This window comes from Mesoplodon mirus, assembly GCF_964341445.2.
Source record: "Mesoplodon mirus genome assembly, chromosome: 6".
In the NCBI taxonomy this organism is placed as follows: Eukaryota; Metazoa; Chordata; class Mammalia; order Artiodactyla; family Ziphiidae; genus Mesoplodon; species Mesoplodon mirus.
In genome coordinates, this window is record NC_138982.1 from 8975264 (window position 1) to 8994486 (window position 19223).

The window sequence follows — 19223 nt, forward strand, 5'->3', positions numbered from 1 at the left end:
TAACACATATGTATGGAATTTAAGGGAAAAAAATGTCATGAAGAACCTAGGGGTAAGACAGGAATAAAGACACAGACCTACTAGAGAACGGACTTGAGGATATGGGGAGGGGGAAGGGTAAGCTGTGACAAAGTGAGAGACTGGCATGGACATACAGACACTACCAAACGTAAAACAGATAGCTAGTGGGAAGCAGCCGCATAGCACAGGGAGATCAGCTCGGTGCTTTGTGACCACCTAGAGGGGTGGGATAGGGAGGGTGGGAGGGAGGGAGACGGAAGAGGGAAGAGATATGGGAACATATATATATGTATAACTGATTCACTCTGTTATAAAGCAGAAACTAACACACCATTGTAAAGCAATTATACTCCAATAAAGATTTTTTTTAAAAATCCTGTTTTCTTGAAAGAATGACAAAAAAGAAAGGCATCATAATATTAAAAGTAATTAAATGGGTAGTATTATTACAAGAGATTTATATATATATTCATATTTTTCAGTATTTCTAGTGGTTGGACTGTCTACATTTTATATTTTATTTGATATGCCTATAATTCTCAGGGGAGTAGAATTCAGGAAATTTCATTAGCTAATTTCACATAGGTTTGGTTTTTTTTAACGTCTTTATTGGAGTATAACTGCTTTCCAATGGTGTGTTAGTTTCTGCTCTATAACAAAGTTAATCAGCTATACATATACCTATATCCCCATATCTCCTCCCTCTCGCGTCTCCCTCCCACCCTCCCTATCCCACCCCTCTAGGTGGTCACAAAGCACCGAGCTGATCTCCCTGTGCATGACTCTTTGAATTATTGTTTTCTCAGGGTATATGCCCAGTAGTGGGATTGCTGGATCATATGGTATTTCTATTTTTAGGTTTTTCTTTTTTTGGGGGGGGGCTGTGTTGGGTCTTCGTTTCTGTGAGAGGGCTTTCTCTAGTTGCGACAAGCGGGGGCCCCTCATCACCGTGGTGCACGGGCCTCTCACTATTGCGGCCTCTCTTGTTGCGGAGCACAGGCTCCAGACGCGCAGGCTCAGTAGTTGTGGCTCACGGGCCTAGTTGCTCTGCGGCATGTGGGATCCTCCCAGACCAGGGCTCGAACCCTTGTCCCCTGCATTAGCAGGCAGATTCTCAACCACTGCGCCACCAGCGAAGCCCGCATTTTTAGTTTTTTAAGGAACCTCCATACTGTTCTCTATAGTGGCTGTATCAATTTACATGTAACAGGAAAACAAAACTGAACCACTCATTCATTATATCTGGAATGTTTTGTTAATTATAAGATGTCTCAGTCATATGTAGAATGCTTCCTTTCAGCAAATACTGGCTATTTATAGAATGAAACACAAGGCCTGAAATAATTTCAAGATATTTTAAAATTAAAGAAGCAGTACTTTCATGAAATGGTATCCAGGGAATTATTTTATGGACTTCGGGCATTCATCAGCGGATGTCACTTGCTTCATTTGTAAAGTTCATAAAGCTGCACCACTTGAATAGTCTTTCTTCATTATGTCTTTAGCATTTCTTTTCTCTTGGAACTTTGTATCCCATTATGTAATTTTTCTCATTTTCCAAATGATCTAAGCCTCACTTTTGAAGTGCTTGGTAATCATTTCTTCCATTAATTCTATGAGACTATATTCTGCAATTTTTTCGTGCTTTGTATTCATTCTTACCTTTCACAGGGTCTTAAACTTTTAGCCCCATAACTCTAGGAATTTCCAAGGCTCAGTTCTTGGCCGAATGCTCTTAACTTTCTGTATTTACATCCTCAGGGAGCAGATCCCTTTTTAGAGTGTTAAGGACTACCATAAATATGGTTACCTTTAGGAACCTAATTTCTTACTCTTTCTCTAGTTTGGTACCTCTCCAGATCTTAGAAGTATTTTGCCAAACTTGAAATCAAATGTTGCCGAAAAGTAGAACATATCTTTTCCCTTAACACTAGCATCCACTTCCAGTTTCTCTTTCATTGCTGGTCACATCATCTTAGCCCTCTAGACTATTAACTCTGAGCTCCTTTCTCACCATCATTCCCCTCAGGAACTTTGGTCACACTAACCATAAAACAGATGGCCCTTCATTGAAACACATTTTACATGAGTGGTTATTACAATTTGCTAGAAAATTGTCCTGTTAAAATGAGTGGCAGTGGAAAATATGCTGGTTTTTATCTCTCCTGTTCACACTATTACATAATCAGGGCTCTGCTATTTTCCATAAATTAGGAATTCATTTTTAAAAATTATGTGCATATTTCTATTTGGAAGACTAAATCTATAATATTAAATGACTAGTAGGAAAGAGAATTTTGGAATATTATCTCCATGCATGTAAAAGAATGAATACATATCAAAGATTTGATTTAACTTATTAGGGGAACCAGGCAGATATTACAGCAGGTTCAGAGTATCTTCTTGCATTTTTATTTGTAACAGGCTGACCTCTGGGAATTTGGATTCTCTTTTTGCAAGTACAGTATCCATTAATTTGTACAGATTCTGTTATTGTGGGGTCCTTTTCTCACCTTTCCTGGAAATATTTTGTTCTTCTTAGAAAGAAGTGTATCTTTGTATCTCAGGTTTACTTGTTTCTTAATGAGGCCTTAACTAACTTGGGAAAGAAAATCAGGAGAAACCAGTTATACTGTTTTTCTTAACTAAATGTTTACTTTATTCTAAAAAAATATTTAATCACCTTTTATTACTGGTGATATTATGAGATCTTACAATTTCACTGGGGGAAAGGTAAATATATATATATATATGTGTGTATATATATGTACATACACACATTTATATATATATGTTCTGAGGTAAGTATAGTACTAGATGACTGGAGATGATAAATTTCTGTAGAGCCCAGGATAGACAAAAAAATTTTAAGTGTACTTATACCACTGGAAAGAAGTACTTAGGTAGATAATTTACTTGGTGTTCATTCTTCAGATTCTTACTGTAGACAGGGCACCGTGCTGAGTCCTGGGCTAGGGGTGGGGAGACTATGATACAGATTTGTACACTTTATAGTTTTTGCCCTTTAAAAGGAGCTTATGTATGGTTGGCAAAAGAAAGTTCATAAAATGCTAAATATAAGTAGAAGATGGTACATAAGCATTATAAAATAACCATGATTGGCAGTTCATCAAGGGATGCAGATGATACAGTTAAGCTTAATCCTTTGATGAAGAAAATTGGCTAAAAGCTTAATTTTAAAGGATGAGTGAGATCTAGATATAGAATATTGGAGATGAAGTTAGATTCTTAATGAAACAATTTCTCTATTCCTTAATTTTAAATGTAGACAAAACAACATTGATTACCTCTATTGATGGAATGCAGAAAACTGGGTTTTTAGTCTCAGATTTGCCACTCATCAGCTGTGTAATCTTGGACAGTCAAGACTTTGAGTAAGAGAGGATCTTTAAACTTTTCATCCAGTTGTTTCTCTATCTAGGTTAACCCCTCAGTGCTTTGATATGTTCAGCTATAAAATGGGAATAGTTATTTCCTTAATTTCACTGGTTATTAGGAAATAAAATTCTGTCATAAAAATTTTCAGTGTCATCATAATTATTTTTCAGGTGACTGAACTAGGCTGGCATATTTAAGAAATATATTAAAAAATTTGTTTTATACCAAAACTTTTACTATTATTTACAGATCGAAAACTGTAACTATGCAGTGGAACTTGGGAAGAATAAGGCCAAATTCTCCTTGGTTGGCATTGCTGGGCAGGACTTAAATGAAGGGAATTCCACACTTACTCTGGCATTGGTGTGGCAGCTGATGAGAAGGTAAAGGCTGATTTGTTTGTGACATCACTGTCAGTCTCCTTCAACAAGTCACTGAACTAAAACTTTAGCTATTTTTGAAGAATAGCAAACACAGAAGAAACATACAATGTGAAATATATTAATTTTTAAATGATTTATTGTTGATAATAATTTTTTTACAAATTATATTTTGTTTTAAAAGGGGGTCAGGGGCTTCCCTGGTGGTGCAATGGTTGAGAGTCCGCCTGCCGATGCAGGGGACACGGGTTCGTGCCCTGGTCCGGGAAGATCCCACATGCTGTGGAGCGGCTAGGCCTGTGAGCCATGGCCGCTGAGCCTGCGCGTCCGGAGCCTGTGCTCCGCAATGGGAGAGGCCACAACAGTGAGAGGCCCGCGTAACGCAAAAAAAAAAAAAAAAAGAAAAAAAAAGTGGGTCAGTCTCTAGAAACACAATTACTTTTATTAATGCCTCTGAAACACTGCTTTGTAAGGAGTTGTTTTAATTTTTAAAAGTACCATATAGTAGTTTTTGTTTCTGATTACTAAGCTCTGTACTAGAGCTTACCAGACTAAAATGAGAAATATTTATTAGAACTGAAATATTTCTTAAATATTCATCTAAATATTGATATAAATGATGTGAGAGCAAATTTTACCCCTTTCAGTCTTAAATATGCATCTCTTCTGTTACAGGTACACGTTGAATGTGTTATCGGATCTTGGAGAGGGTGAAAAAGTAAATGATGCGATTATCATTGAATGGGTCAATCAGACTCTTAGAAGTGCAAACAAAAATACTTTTATTTCCAGCTTCAAGGTAATCAAAAGCTATTTAAAAAATTGGGGGGGGGGGTGGTAAGAAACTAAGTTTAAGAAGGAATTTTTATTGGGAATTACATTGGTTTAGGCTTAGAATTACATCAATGTTGTATCTCAGAAACACACAATTGATGAGCTTAGGCATACTAATTATTTGGCATGTGTAAATCAGAAATATTCAGTTTGAATTCATATATTTTTGACTGGTTATCCTATTGAGTATAAATGCAGGTTAATATTATCGGACTTCAGTAATCTAATCTTAAAAAAGAAATTGAGCCAAAAATCCAATTGTCAAATGAAAAAAGAAAGATAAAAAGACATTGCTTATATAGGACCTATAATGTTTTGTGCTCCCTAGCAGCAGTCTCAGAATTGTATTGACATCATTTACAAGGCATAACAGAGCCAGCCAAACCGATTCAAGTGGGAATTGAGAAAACTGGTAGGAAAAAAAAAATCTTGTCATCTGGCTTCATAATGATACTTAACAGTCACTTCTGAGCATTTGTGGATGATTCATAAAGCACTCAAAATGTAGTCTGCATATACATACTGACTAATTCTCATGCATTTCCATTGTGTTTTGCTTTTGCATGCAAGCTGATATTAGCTACAAATAAGCCTGTCTGCTTGTACACATTCGTTCAGTGAACCTTGTGTTTGTGATTTTATTATGATATGTGAAAAATTACCCATCAATTAGTATTTTTTTTTAGTGAAATAAGAGTGCAAATAGATGAAACCCTGAGCTCTTGCAAGAGTTATCTAACCATCTTTATTTTCTTCTTTGCCTTTGCTATATATGTTTGACAACATGGTAGGGCAGAAGAAATATCAGAAATTGATAAATTCAATCTTCTGTTCTTTACCAAAAACTGAGCCCCAAAGTGGACAGCTGGATGTTGGCAGAGATGTTGCCTGAGTCCTAGTTCAACTGTGTTTCTTTCTTTTCCATCTTGGAAGGAACTAATGACATTGAGTTTTTGTTGTTGCTTATTTTTAAAAAAACAAAGAATTTTTAGCCCATGATTTGTCTTTATATATTTTAGATATAAAACACAACTTAAAATGGGAAAGGGGGCATATAAAACTCTCTAATTGGCAGTTACTCTTTAAAATTGTTATACTGAAATTATATACATTTGTACATTAATTTGTGAAAAATAACAAGCATGTATATCATTAAATACAATGAGAAAATATTTAGAAGCACATTAATAAATATTTATTGAGCTCTATTAAGTAACATTGTTGGTAAAGAAAAAGATGTAAGAAATTATTTTGGTTCTCAGAGTGTTTGCCATTTACTTCAAAGACAAAATTTGTATAACCGAGAAGGTAACAGTCCTACAGGGTAAATGTTAAAATCCAAAGAAATAATACAACTAATATTATGGAAAAATCTAACTGATCATTTCCAACTGAATGGTTAGTGGAGACAGTTGGACTTTATTTGAGCATCAGAGATGGAGGCAGGATTTGAATTGGTGGAGAACAAGAGGGTAATAATAAGCTAGAAGGGGGTCCACCTTGAATAAAGGCAAGTCTGAGAAGGTTAGGAGAAATAGTCTGGCTAGACAGGATTGTTCCTAAGGGATATAGTGCAAGATGTAGGCTGGGCCAAGACTGTGGAGGAATCTGGCCTTAAAAAGGATACTGGTAATTTTCTGCATACAGGTCTTTTGTCTCCTTAGGTAGGTTTATTTCTAGATATTTTATTCTTTTTATTGCAGTGGTAAAAGGGAGTGCTTTCTTGATTTCACTTTCAGATTTTTCATCATTAGCATACAGGAATGCCAGAGATTTCTGTGCATTAATTTTGTATCCTGTTACTTTACCAAATTCATTGATTAGCTCTAGTAGTTTTCTGGTAGCATCTTTAGGATTCTCTATGTATAGTATCATGTCATCTGCAAACAGTGACAGCTTTACTTCTTCTTTTCCGATTTGGATTCCTTTTATTTTCTTTTCTTCTCTGATTGCTGTGGCTAAAACTTCCAAAACTATGTTGAATAAGAGTGGTGAGAGTGGGCAGCCTTGTCTTGTTCCTGATCTTAGTGGAAATGGTTTCAGTTTTTCACCATTGAGGACGATGTTGGCTGTGGGTTTGTCATCTATGGCCTTTATTATGTTGAGGAAAGTTCCCTCTATGCCTACTTTCTGCAGGGTTTTTATCATAAATGGGTGTTGAATTTTGTCGAAAGCTTTCTCTGCATCTATTGAGATGATCATATGGTTTTTCTCCTTCAATTTGTTAATATGGTGTATGACGTTGATTGATTTGCATATATTGAAGAATCCTTGCATTCCTAGAATAAACCCCACTTGATCATGGTGTATGATCCTTTTAATGTGCTGTTGGATTCTGTTTGCTAGTATTTTGTTGAGGATTTTTGCATCTATGTTCATCAGTGATATTGGCCTGTAGTTTTCTTTCTTTGTGACATCCTTGCCTGGTTTTGGTATCAAGGTGATGGTGGCCTCGTAGAATGAGTTTGGGAGTGTTCCTCCCTCTGCTAGAACTAGAACAAAAAATTTCAAAATTTGTTTGGAAAAACAAAAGACCCCGAATAGTCAAAGCAATCTTGAGAACGAAAAACAGAGCTGGAGGAATCAGGCTCCCTGACTTCAGACTATACTACAAAGCTACAGTAATCAAAACAGTATGGTACTGGCACAAAAACAGAAAGATAGATCAATGGAACAGGATAGAAAGCCCAGAGATAAACCCACACACATATGGTCACCTTATCTTTGATAAAGGAGGCAGGAATGTACAGTGGAGAAAGGACAGTCTCTTCAATAAGTGGTGCTGGGAAAACTGGACAGGGACATGTAAAAGTATGAGTTTAGATCACTCCCTAACACCATACACAAAAATAAACTCAAAATGGATTAAAGACCTAAATGTAAGGCCAGAAACTATCAAACTCTTAGAGGAAAACATAGGCAGAACACTCTATGACATAAATCACAGCAAGATCCTTTTGGACCCACCTCCTAGAGAAATGGAAATAAAAACAAAAATAAACAAATGGGACCTAATGAAACTTCAAAGCTTTTGCACAGCAAAGGAAACCATAAACAAGACCAAAAGACAACCCTCAGAATGGGAGAAAATATTTGCAAATGAAGCAACTGACAAAGGATTAATCTCCAAAATTTATGAGCAGCTCATGCAGCTCAATAGCAAAAAAACAAACAACCCAATCCAAAAATGGGCAGAAGACCTAAATAGACATTTCTCCACAGAAGATATACAGACTGCCAACAAACACATGAAAGAATGCTCAACATCATTAATCATTAGAGAAATGCAAATCAAAACTACATTGAGATATCATCTCACACCAGTCAGAATGGCCATCATCAAAAAATCTAGAAACAGTAAATGCTGGAGAGGGTGTGGAGAAAAGGGAACACTCTTGCACTGCTGGTGGGAATGTGAATTGATACAGCCACTTTGGAGAACAGTATGGAGGTTCCTTAAAAAACTACAAATAGAACTACCATATGACCCAGCAATCCCACTACTGGGCATATACCCCAAGAAAACCATAAGTCAAAAAGAGACAGGTACCAAAATGTTCATTGCAGCTTTATTTACAGTAGCTCAGAGATGGAAACAACCTAAGTGTCCATCATCAGATGAATGGATAAAGAAGATGTGGCACATATATACAATGGAATATTACTCAGCCATAAAAAGAAATGAAATTGAGCTATTTGTAATGAGGTGGATAGACCTAGAGTCTGTCATACAGAGTGAAGTAAGTCAGAAAGAGAAAGACAAATACTGTATGCCAAAAAATATATATGGAATTTAAGAAAAAAAATGTCATGAAGAACCTAGGGGTAAGACAGGAATAAAGACACAGACCTACTTGAGAATGGACTTGAGGATATGGGGAGGGGGAAGGGTAAGCTGTGACAAAGCGAAAGAGAGGCATGGACATATATACACTACCAAACGTAAGGTATATAGCTAGTGGGAAGCAGCCGCATAGCACAGGGAGATCCGCTTGGTGCTTTGTGACTACCTGGAGGGGTGGGATAGGGAGGGTGATGCAAGAAGGAAGAGATATGGGAACATATGTATATGTATAACTGATTTACTCTGTTATAAAGCAGAAACTAATAAAAAAAAAAAGGATACTGGTAAGGGGAGTAACGTAAGAATAGGAATACTGTTCTAAAGGCAGGGGGCGGGACCGGTTGGAGCGAGAGTGGTGTAAGTGGGAGGAAAGCGAGGAAAGCGCTGAGGCAGAAATCAAGGTATGAGGTGATAAGGGTCCTGGGGGAGCGGTGCAGATGGGCACTGGGAACTTTAAGAATGGATAGTCATTTGCAAAAGAACAGGTAGGGTTTGGCTTCTTGACTTAGGGAAGCGCAGGAAAGAGAGAGGAGTTAAAACTGGATGTTTGGGGCCTGGGTAACTGGAAAACTGATAACAAAAATGGGGATGTCTGGGGTGCAGCTGCTTTCTAAAAAGGCAGTGAATTCAGTTTTAAGCTTATTGAATTTGAGGTAATTTTCAGGAAATGAAGAGTTGGATGAAAAGAGATATTAAAACTAGGATTGCAAGCTCGGTGATCAGTTGAATAGAAGAGAGAGTTGAAAAATGGGAGTACACAACCCATTTAAGGGAGAGAGCTCACAGAGAAAAGCAGACTTGAGACTATGGTTTTACTAGAACTGAGGTGGTAGAAACATATTGCACAAGTGCCTGGCATGTATATATACTTGATAATAAAACCTTTAAACAGAATATAAGTAAGAAATATAGCAGTGCATGCTAAAAAATAGTTGGGCTGGGGAGGTTTTTTCCAACTCATTGTGTTATATTTGGAAGCTATGATAAGTGGTACTAGTAAGAACCTATTAATCATAATCAAGGCAGTGTTGTACCCAGAAATTTTAGAAAAGACAAATTTACCCGTTTTAGTTGCAAAGTAATTTTTCCTCACCAAGAAGATGAGGAGGTGGTATATCAGCTAATAACAATAATCATAACTACCATTTACTGAGTCCTATGTGTCATTATGCTAAGTATTTTACACATTGTTTCTTTTAATTCAACTCTATAAGCAAAAAAGGTGAGCATCAGAAAAGTTAAATAACTTGTCCACTGTCATCAACTATTAACCAGAAAGCTGGATTTCATATCCAGATCTAACTGCAGGTTGAGAGCCAAGCTATGGAGTTGTATGGCCCCGGGTTTGACACAGGCTTAGCCACTTCTTAGCTATGTGACATACTGCTCATTCATTCCATAAATATTCAAAGCTTACTCCGTGTCAGGTACTTTGCTAGGTGCTGTGACTACAAAATGCCCTCAGAGAGCTCACTGTTCAGGGAAGGAGGCAAATGAGAAAGCAGGAATCACAGTATGGGCCGTTACCAGTGCTATAGAAATCAGCTAAGGAGAATAGGGAGCATGTGAGGCGGGCACGTGTTTTCCAGAAATCTTAGCAGTTTATACTAACAGCTGGGTTACACCTCTTGATGAATAAAACTGATTTTACCTCTGGCTCACATTTAGTTATCTATGTAAACTTGGGCAAATTATTAATTTCTCTATGCCTGAGTTTCCCCATATTTAAAATGGAGGTATTAATAGTATCTATCTTCTGGGTCTGTTGTCAAGCTAAATAAGTTAACACATGTAAATAGCTCAGTCATACCTGGCACATATTAAGGGGTCAATAAATGGAGCTTACTACACTACACTACTGGTACTGCCAATATATAAAGGGCATCGTGGGGAGGTTCCTGCTGTGATTTTTTTAGGGAGCTTTGGCAGCCACAACATTGTTCTTCCACTTTTATTTTCAAAAGTGACAGGAGGAACAACAGAATGGAATGTCGTACTAGTAATGTATATCAAATTAAGAGAAGAGATGGTACAACACACTAACTTGAAAATCAAGGGCTTCCCTGGGGCTCAGTGGTTAAGAATCCGCCTGCCAATGCAGGAGACATAGGTTCAAGCCCTGGCCCAGGAAGATCCCACATGCAGTGGAGCAGCTAAGCCCGTGCGCCACAAATACTGAGCCCACGTGCCACAACTACTGAAACCTGTGCGCCTAGAGCCCGTGCTTCGCAACGAGAAGCCACAGCGATAAGCCTGCGCACCCCGACGAAGAGTAGCCCCCGCTCGCCGCAACTAGAGAAAAGCCCACATGCATCAACGAAGAAGCAGTGCAGCCAAAAATAAATAAAATAAATAAATAAATATATATTTTTTTTTTTTAAAAAGAAAATCAAGCCAAACTCTAGACTAGTTATCTTTAATATTCTAGGGGCCTCCCTGGTGGCGCAGTGGTTGAGAGTCCGCCTGCCGATGCAGGGGATACGGGTTCGTGCCCCGGTCTGGGAGGATCCCATATGCCGCGGAGCGGCTGGGCCCGTGAGCCATGGCTGCTGGGCCTGCGCATCCGGAGCCTGTGCTCCGCAACGGGAGAGGCCACAACAGTGAGAGGCCCGCATACCGCAAAAAGAAAAAAAAAAAAAAAAATTCTAGAAATTCTTTTTGCTTAAGTAATTTCTATATGATTAAGGAAAGTGAAAGAAAAAATATGAAAATGTATTTATATACTAAACCAAGGGTTTTACAATAACCCCTGCCCTTTTTGCAGTAAAATGTCTTTCACTGATAATGTGCAAATCAGGGGAGCTGGAAGATAGGCCTGTTTTTTTGGAAACAGGAAGGGATCCAATATCATCTTTAGAAACTTAAATTTTTCATTCAACTCAGTATAAGTTTTTCTCAAGGTGAATCAAAGGAAATAGGTGGAAAAATCCTTGCTTCCTAAATCTAAGTTAAGAAATATTTAAAATACCACAAAAGGGTATAAACTTTCAGCTATAAGATGAATAAGGTCTGAGAATCTAATATATAACATGGTGGCTATAGTTAACACTCTTTTCTATAACTGAGATTTGCTAAGAGTAGAACTTAAATGTTTTCACACACACACACACACACATACTACACAAAATACGTAAGTGAGGGTGATGGATGTATTAATTAATTAGATGGGAGGGATCTTATCAAATCATCAAGATGTACACGTTAAGTATCTTACAATTTTGTCAATTTTAACTCAATAAAGCTGAAAAAAAACCAAAACAATTTTCCCCAAACTTAAAAAAAACCCTCATAAATATGAGAACAATTAATCAAAATATAGCACAATTAAGCCACTTGTCTGATTGTGAATCACCATAGAAATATATGAAAAGCACATAGAAAATTTTAATTTATTATAGAATGACATGCATGTTAAGCTTTAATTTTAGAAAGTATAACGGTGTACATTAGAGTCTTCAAGAAAGCTTATTAAAAATGTAGATTCCTAGCCCCATCCACGAATAATCTGACATTACTTTGAGTGCAAGGATTAATTTGTGCTTTTATTAAGCACCTCAGGTGATTTTCTTGTAGGCGGTCTGCAGGCTACACATTGAGAATGTACGTGTGAGAGTTTTTCAGAAATAGAAAAGATGCCCAAAAACCAGATCTGGATTACCAGCATCATATAGACTTAAGGACCCTAATTATTTTTATCCCTCTATTTCTACTTCCCCCCCAAAAATCTGTTTCATAAAATGAACATTCCTGAAAATGAAGAATATAAATTTTTCTAAAATTAATAAATGTAGTAGATCATGGCCCCCAAAAAGAACTTTGTACTCTTCACATGGCTTCAAATTGTTTTATCAAACATTTATTAAGAACCACATTTGGGGGGCTTCCCTGGTGGCTCAGTGGTTAAGAATCCACCTGCCAATGCAGGGGACACGGGTTCAAGCCCTGGTCTGGGAAGATCCCACGTGCTGCGGAGCAACTAAGCCCACGTGCCACAACTACTAAGCCTGTGCTCTAGAGCCCACAAGCCACAACTACTGAGCCCATGCGCCTAGAGCCCGTGCTCTGCAACAAGAGAAGCCACTACAGTGAGAAGCCCGTGCACCACAACTAGAGAAAGCCCGCGTGTGGCAAAGACCCAATGCAGCCAAAAATAAGTAAATTTAAAAAAAGAACCACTTTTGGCCAGGAACTGTACTAGATGTCTTCACTTATCTTAATATTCCCAAGAATTCTGTGACAGTTCCATTGTAGTGATTAGGAATGTGTGCTTTTGGCTTCAAGTAACAGGAAAAGTGATTTAAACCAAAAGTAAAGACACAGAACAATAGCAAAGATCCAGAGGTAGGGTAGACATTAGGATTGGTTGAGCCAGTAATTGCAGAATGTCAATCAGGTTTTGTTCATCTCTGCTTTGCCGTCTAAAGTGGTTTCCTCTAAAGTTGGTTTTCCTCTTGCTCATTGGATAGCTGCTGGTTGTGCCAGAGGTTTCATCCTCTCATTCACAGTCAGGAGGGGGTGTTACTAGCTTTCCATAGCTCTTCCTGGATAGTAAGGGCCTCATGTTAAATTAAATTAAGTTAAATTAAATTAGTGATTTAAATTAGCGATTGCCAAATAAATCACTGTGGCAATCAGATGGGATTCCTCCCTTTGGCTTTTTTAGACTATTTTTTCCAACCTTTTTTCATTATTGTTCGCCTAATGAGTCTTTTAGACATTTTCTTCCTAAGTTCCCCTCCCCCATGAAATTTTAATGCCATAGATATTAGTATATCTGTTATTCACTGTATTGCTTTATACATAAAAAGAATAAGTTTATCACCTTACCCACAGAATAAATGGTCTACACTAATTCAGGGTCACTCTTGGAGCTGTGGATGGGGTTAATTTTCCTTGAAGCACATGTCCATATATGGACACAGAGCAAACATGTGGGTTCTGGTAGGATGGAGAAAGTAGTAAGGAGTGGATTCTGGGTAAGCAAGTGACATTTGCTACTATTCATCCTGAGAGACAAAACAAATAATTTGTTCAAGTGCTGGTAAGTTGTACAATCAATTCAGACCAGGATTTCTGACTTCAGTAGCAGTGTTCTATCCACTAGAATTTCGTTGTCCATTTTTAGTTGCCTTGGAGGTAACTTCAAAAGTGGAGAGAATCTTGGGCGTTTAGAGTCAGACAGTCATGGGTTCAAATACTGGTTCTGTACGTATTGGTTGTGTGAACAGCTCTTTTGAGCTTTCTGACCTTCATGTTCTTCATTTTAAAATGAGAGATTATAATTTCTTTACCAGGCTGTTAGGATTAAACAAACTGAACATGTAAAGCAACAAGAATAATGCCTTTATAAATATTAGTTCCTTTCCACGATTATTTTAATTTTTCTTTCTGAAAAATATTAAGTGAAGGCGTAGGAGTCCATGGTCTAAGAAAAAGAATATTACTAGAATTTGCAAAACTATTCACTTAAAATTCATCTCCTCTTCCCTTTCAAAAGTTGTTTATTTTTTACAGAATGGATACTGTAGTTAGCATACTTTAGGAATTGTCACATCCACAAACCTTATTCCAGGTATGATGACAATTCTCTATACCGTAAGCTCTGTAAGGATGAAAGGAAAAGCATATTTTAAATGGTTTGTGATGTGTGTTGGTTGCAGAATAGCTGAATGTTAAGTATAATGAAAATTTATAAGTTGCTTTTAGTTATATGGTTATGATCTTGTGGTGTGACATTTACAAAAGGTGTTTATGAATGTTCATCTATTCTTTCTTTTCTAGGACAAATCTATTAGCACTAGTTTACCTGTCTTGGATTTAATAGATGCCATTGCACCAAATGCAGTTCGTCAAGAAATGATCACGAGAGAAGACCTTTCTGAGGAGGACAAGCTGAACAATGCTAAGTAAGCCTTTATGGTTTATATTAGAACAGAGTGGCTCTTTTGTTCTTAATCCTTGCAGGTGAGGCTATTATGTCCTTAAAATTCACATTTTTAAGTACAGTTTATGTGAGGAATATGATTTAAAGACTCACAAACTTAACTTTTTTGTAAAGTTAACCTTATCAAAATGTTTCATTCTTTTGTTAACATATATTAAGTGAAAACAAATACCAAGATATTTTTCTTCTCTTTTCAAGATACGCCATTTCAGTTGCTCGAAAGATCGGTGCCCGGATATATGCCTTACCTGATGACCTCGTGGAAGTGAAACCCAAGATGGTTATGACAGTGTTTGCATGCTTAATGGGAAAAGGACTGAACAAAATAAAATAATGAAACATTTATTATGATTTTCTGCCACATTAAACACATTGAATGCCTCACAGTTTACAGAATTCTGAAATGTAGTGGGTATAAAACCAGAGATTATTTGTATGCTCAAAACAGTTGTATGAATCATTCGTGAATTTAATATACTGTTCATACTAGCTAGGATTTGTTGACAATTAATTTACCAGTCAATACTGATAAGAGTGTGTTTATTTTCAAGATGATATTTTGTGATTAAATTATTGTTTCCTGAAAGTCTCATTAAAACAAGACTAATTCATTATTTTTCATGGTTCAGAAATGATCAATGCAAAACTTTTTCTGCAGGTCCTGCTGTGAAATGTGTTTTGATTTTGTGTGTGTGTTGATTTTGATCATAAATATATTCAAAGTCATAATCCAGTTTAATACTTTTATTTTTTTTCCTCCCACTATGTGAAGTGGTCCAAAACTTTAACTTTTCTGTAAATTTCTATACTGTCTAAAATTTTTAAATGACAAGTATTGTTCATTAACATTAAACTTTTTTATATATAAGGACTAACTCATGAATAAACTTCAAAGTACATTCTCTTATATAAGTAGTAGGAGCTTTTTACTTAAAACTTAATTTTAACTGCATCGATACTTTACATGTACTGGTTTGGTAATACAGCTTTAACTATGACATGCAGCATATATATGTTGGTAAGACGTTATTAGAGAAATATGTGTGTACATATACATATTTTGCACCTGAATTACCCAGGTTTTCTTAAGTGGTATGTATACAGTCAACCCTCCATATCTGATGCATGCATATCCAATGGTTCCACATCCACAGATTCAACCAACAGGCGATCAAAGATATTTGAAAAAAAGAATTCCAGAAAGTTCCAAAAAGCAAAACTTAAATTTGCCAAGTGCCAGCAACTATTTCCTAGCACTTCCATTGTATTTACAACTATTTACATAGTATATTAGGTATAAGTAATCTAGAGATGATTTAAAGTACACGCAAGGATGTGTGTAGGTTATATGCAAATACTAAGCTGTTTTATATAAAGGATTTGAGCATCTGCGGATTTTGGTATCCTTTGGGGGGTCCTGGAACCAGTCCTCTGGATACTGAAGGATGACTGTATTGGTCAGTTAACCAACACTAAGTAATAATTGTGCCCCCACTAGGTGCGTAACACTTTTCAGTTTGTAGCTATCTGGTACATGAAGATTTCTTTTAGAAATATTCATTTTGGATGTCCATATAGTTACTTTTCAACTGACTTCAAACACTGGCTACAGCTCTCAAGACATGTTGATACCATATTATTAGCTTCATATTACACATGCTAATTTTTGAAATTCTAGCCCTAATTTAGAATATGCCCACTGAATATCTTTAGTAGAAAGTAACACAAAGCTAATATTCAACATATTTTCACATTTTTCCCAGTTTCCTTCAAATTGGCAATGTTTGGTTAATGCTTATGTTACTTGGCAGTAGCTTTGCTTCAGACCTATTTTTGTCTGAATTTTTTAGTAGACCAATTTTGCTAACAATTGAGTTCAGAAGTTTACTTCCTTCATCTTCCACTGTTAGTGCCAGTGACCAGTACTGCTGTGCAACAAAAAATGCTGTCACTTTATCTCACTGGGAATGAGTAGTCTAAACCCCCCTTCTACCATGGATTAAAACATACGTGATGGTAAGGGTACGACTACTCATGTGTTTAGAATTTTTTAAATGAAATCATCAACAGGTGGAACTTTGAAATATATTCTACAAAAGAGATTTCCCTTCCTTTTATCATTTGATAATTGTTTTCTTATATGAAGATTAAAATATGTTCTTGCTCTTTTGTGAGATTATTTAAATCATTTCCTCTTGATTTTTTTCACCATTCACTAAGTTATCTGATTTACATGAAATTTGGCACTTTAGAGTGTTCTTTCTCTCACAAAATATATTTAATAAAAATTCTGTGTATGTACAAATGTGTCAGTGTTTATTTCATTTAAAGAAAAATATATAACTTGGAAAATTAATCTATCATGAACTTATTTTCCAGAAAAGAAAAGAGAACAATTCCTACGCTAATGAGTAAAACAGCAACAAAAAACTTATTATTTTGGGAGGAGTGAAGATGGTTCTATGATTCTTTAACAGGAAGAATTTTAGGAGAGACCACGTACATGATTACTACAAATTTAGTTTGTGATGAAACAATTTGAGTTAATCAACATAAATTTGTCTATTATGATCCGGGTACGATACTAGACACTAGGGATTCAGCTGAGAAAAATATAGACAAAGTCTTCTGGCCTCATGAATCTTATTTCCTAGTGGAGAAAGATAGACAGTAAACAAATAGGATTTGTAGATGGTGATAAATGCACTAAGAGAAATAAAACAGGGAAATGTGATAGAGACTTAGGAACTGGGGTGAAGATGCTTTTAGTTTGGGTGGGTCAGGGAAGGTCTCTCTAAGGTTGTGATAGTCAGGCTGAGATATGCATGGTAGGAGGAGCAGCCAGATGCTAACTGTTCAGTAGAAGGAACAAGTGCAAAGGCTGTGAGGCAGGAAGAGTCTTGCAGGCATTTTAGGAAAAGAGGTAGGCAAATGTGGCCTAAGAGTAGTGAGGGAGAGGTAGAGAGTTTGGAGATGAAGACAGGGTCTATGACTTATAGGTCTAGATCTGAATCTGGATTTTCTCTTCTCCATCACAACTGGAGTTGTGATGGCTCTTCAGTATATGAGGTTCGGTGAGTTGCTTTAAGTAACATGCTGCTTCTGAATCTTGCATGCTTCTGAATCTTGCACCTTCATCATAGCTCTATCATCGGTTTCCATATCACAGATGAAAAATAAATCATATAGAGGATCTTAAAATACCCCAGTTTACACTGGATGAAAAAGGATCCGAGAAACGAGAGAATATTCTGCATCTGAGATGATTCAAAAAGACTTCTGAAGATCCAGTTGCAACACTAGCTTTCTTTGAAGGAGGAAAACCCTCCAATACTTTGGAATGCCTCCTAGGATTATCTCCTAAAGTAAATTGGAATTCTCCCGAATCTAAGAAATCAGTCCAGCCCCTGTGGGAGCCTTATGGAAAAGGAATCACCTAAACCCAGAAGCTTGAAAAAACTTCAGATTAAAGTGGTTTCTATAGTTCTGAGCCATCTGAATTTTTACCCTTAAACACTCTGGAACTTTTGGATGGGTCCGGGTTCGAGTTGTTCTGCTACTAAGAAAAAAATTTTACTGGACTACAAAGAGTGTGTAAGCACACTCACATAAACCCAAATATGTACCACTCCGTTCACTGGCCACAGATTTACAATGAGCAATTTTTTTTTTTTTTACAATGAGCAATTTTGACATTCCACTAAATACACAAACTTAGAACTATATTAGACATTAGAGAATGGGGCAGATTTATGATCTACTAGAGATAAGAAAGAAAAAGCTAAAATGATTTAATAGGTAACTGTTTTGAAGTGAACACAAAAATGTTTGGAAAGGTGGGCAATCTTGTCTACCTAAGGCCTCTTAGAGGAGATCGAAAGAGCACTGTGAATGATGAGAAAGATATATTTAGGAAATTTGGGAGTTAGAGTTGGCCGGGACAGCGATGGAACAAATCAACCTGAACAGAACAGGAAGTATTTCTCTCAAATACATGTACTCAAGTAAATTTATGTATTCCCTGAAAAACCTAAGCACTATGGGCGCAATTTAGATTTTTGCACAGTTGACTGTGGAAAGCAATAATTATTCGAGATACAATTTCCAGTCTCCTTCCCTCAGCTTTTAAAAGTGCAAGAATCTGCTTTAAATACAAGCTTAATTAAAAAAAAATATTCAAGGAAGTAGCACTTACTGAACTTCGGTTAGCTTTTGCTTAAATAACACTCATCTAAAATCTGAGTTATAAACGTGAAGATGAACAAGAAACCACTGTAAGGACTATGACGTAGAGTAGATCCTAATGACGTGCTTATCCAATGGTTATATGCGAATAAATGTATGATACTAGAAATGTTATGCCAATTTTATATCACAAAGGAGTTTTTTTTTTTTTAACACAGTTTTAGAAACAAGGGTAGCTAGCCCAACATAATTACACACAGACGAACACAGGTCTGGTGGCTTGGCGAGGGCCCTGTCCTTTCTGCTTTAGGCAGAGGACAAAGGAATATGCAATAATTCGACAATTCCACGGGGGGGTTTCGACTAAACGTTAAGTCATCAGAGGCTCAGTGAACCACCCCGCTGCATGTTTAACTTGTGTGCAGCCCGAGACGGCGGGGAAATTACCTCAAACCTGCAACCTGGTTGTGGAAAGGGTACACCGGGCCATTCGCCTTTTCCTCCGAGGCTGGAAGCCTTCCAGGGGGCGGTGCGCTCTCGGACCCCGCCTCCGCCCCAGGTCCCGCCCACCACAGAGCCCGCCCCGTGGTCGTCGCTCTCACTGAGCGGAAGGTGA

General features: G+C 37.0%; 1 protein-coding gene across 2 annotated transcripts in view; it reads left to right on the forward strand.

Moving 5' to 3' along the window:
• Positions 1 to 16670, forward strand: part of PLS1 (plastin 1) — a 106592-nt gene extending 89922 nt beyond the window's left edge. For both annotated transcript variants that reach the window (XM_082626033.1, XM_082626034.1), the window contains 4 exons: positions 3670 to 3803; positions 4476 to 4599; positions 14260 to 14384; positions 14621 to 16670. In XM_082626033.1, coding sequence (XP_082482159.1) covers positions 3670 to 3803; positions 4476 to 4599; positions 14260 to 14384; positions 14621 to 14756 — 519 coding nt within the window. In that variant the 3' untranslated portion in view covers positions 14757 to 16670. The remainder of the gene's footprint in view (positions 1 to 3669; positions 3804 to 4475; positions 4600 to 14259; positions 14385 to 14620) is intronic.
• The last annotated feature ends 2553 nt before the right edge of the window (positions 16671 to 19223 follow it).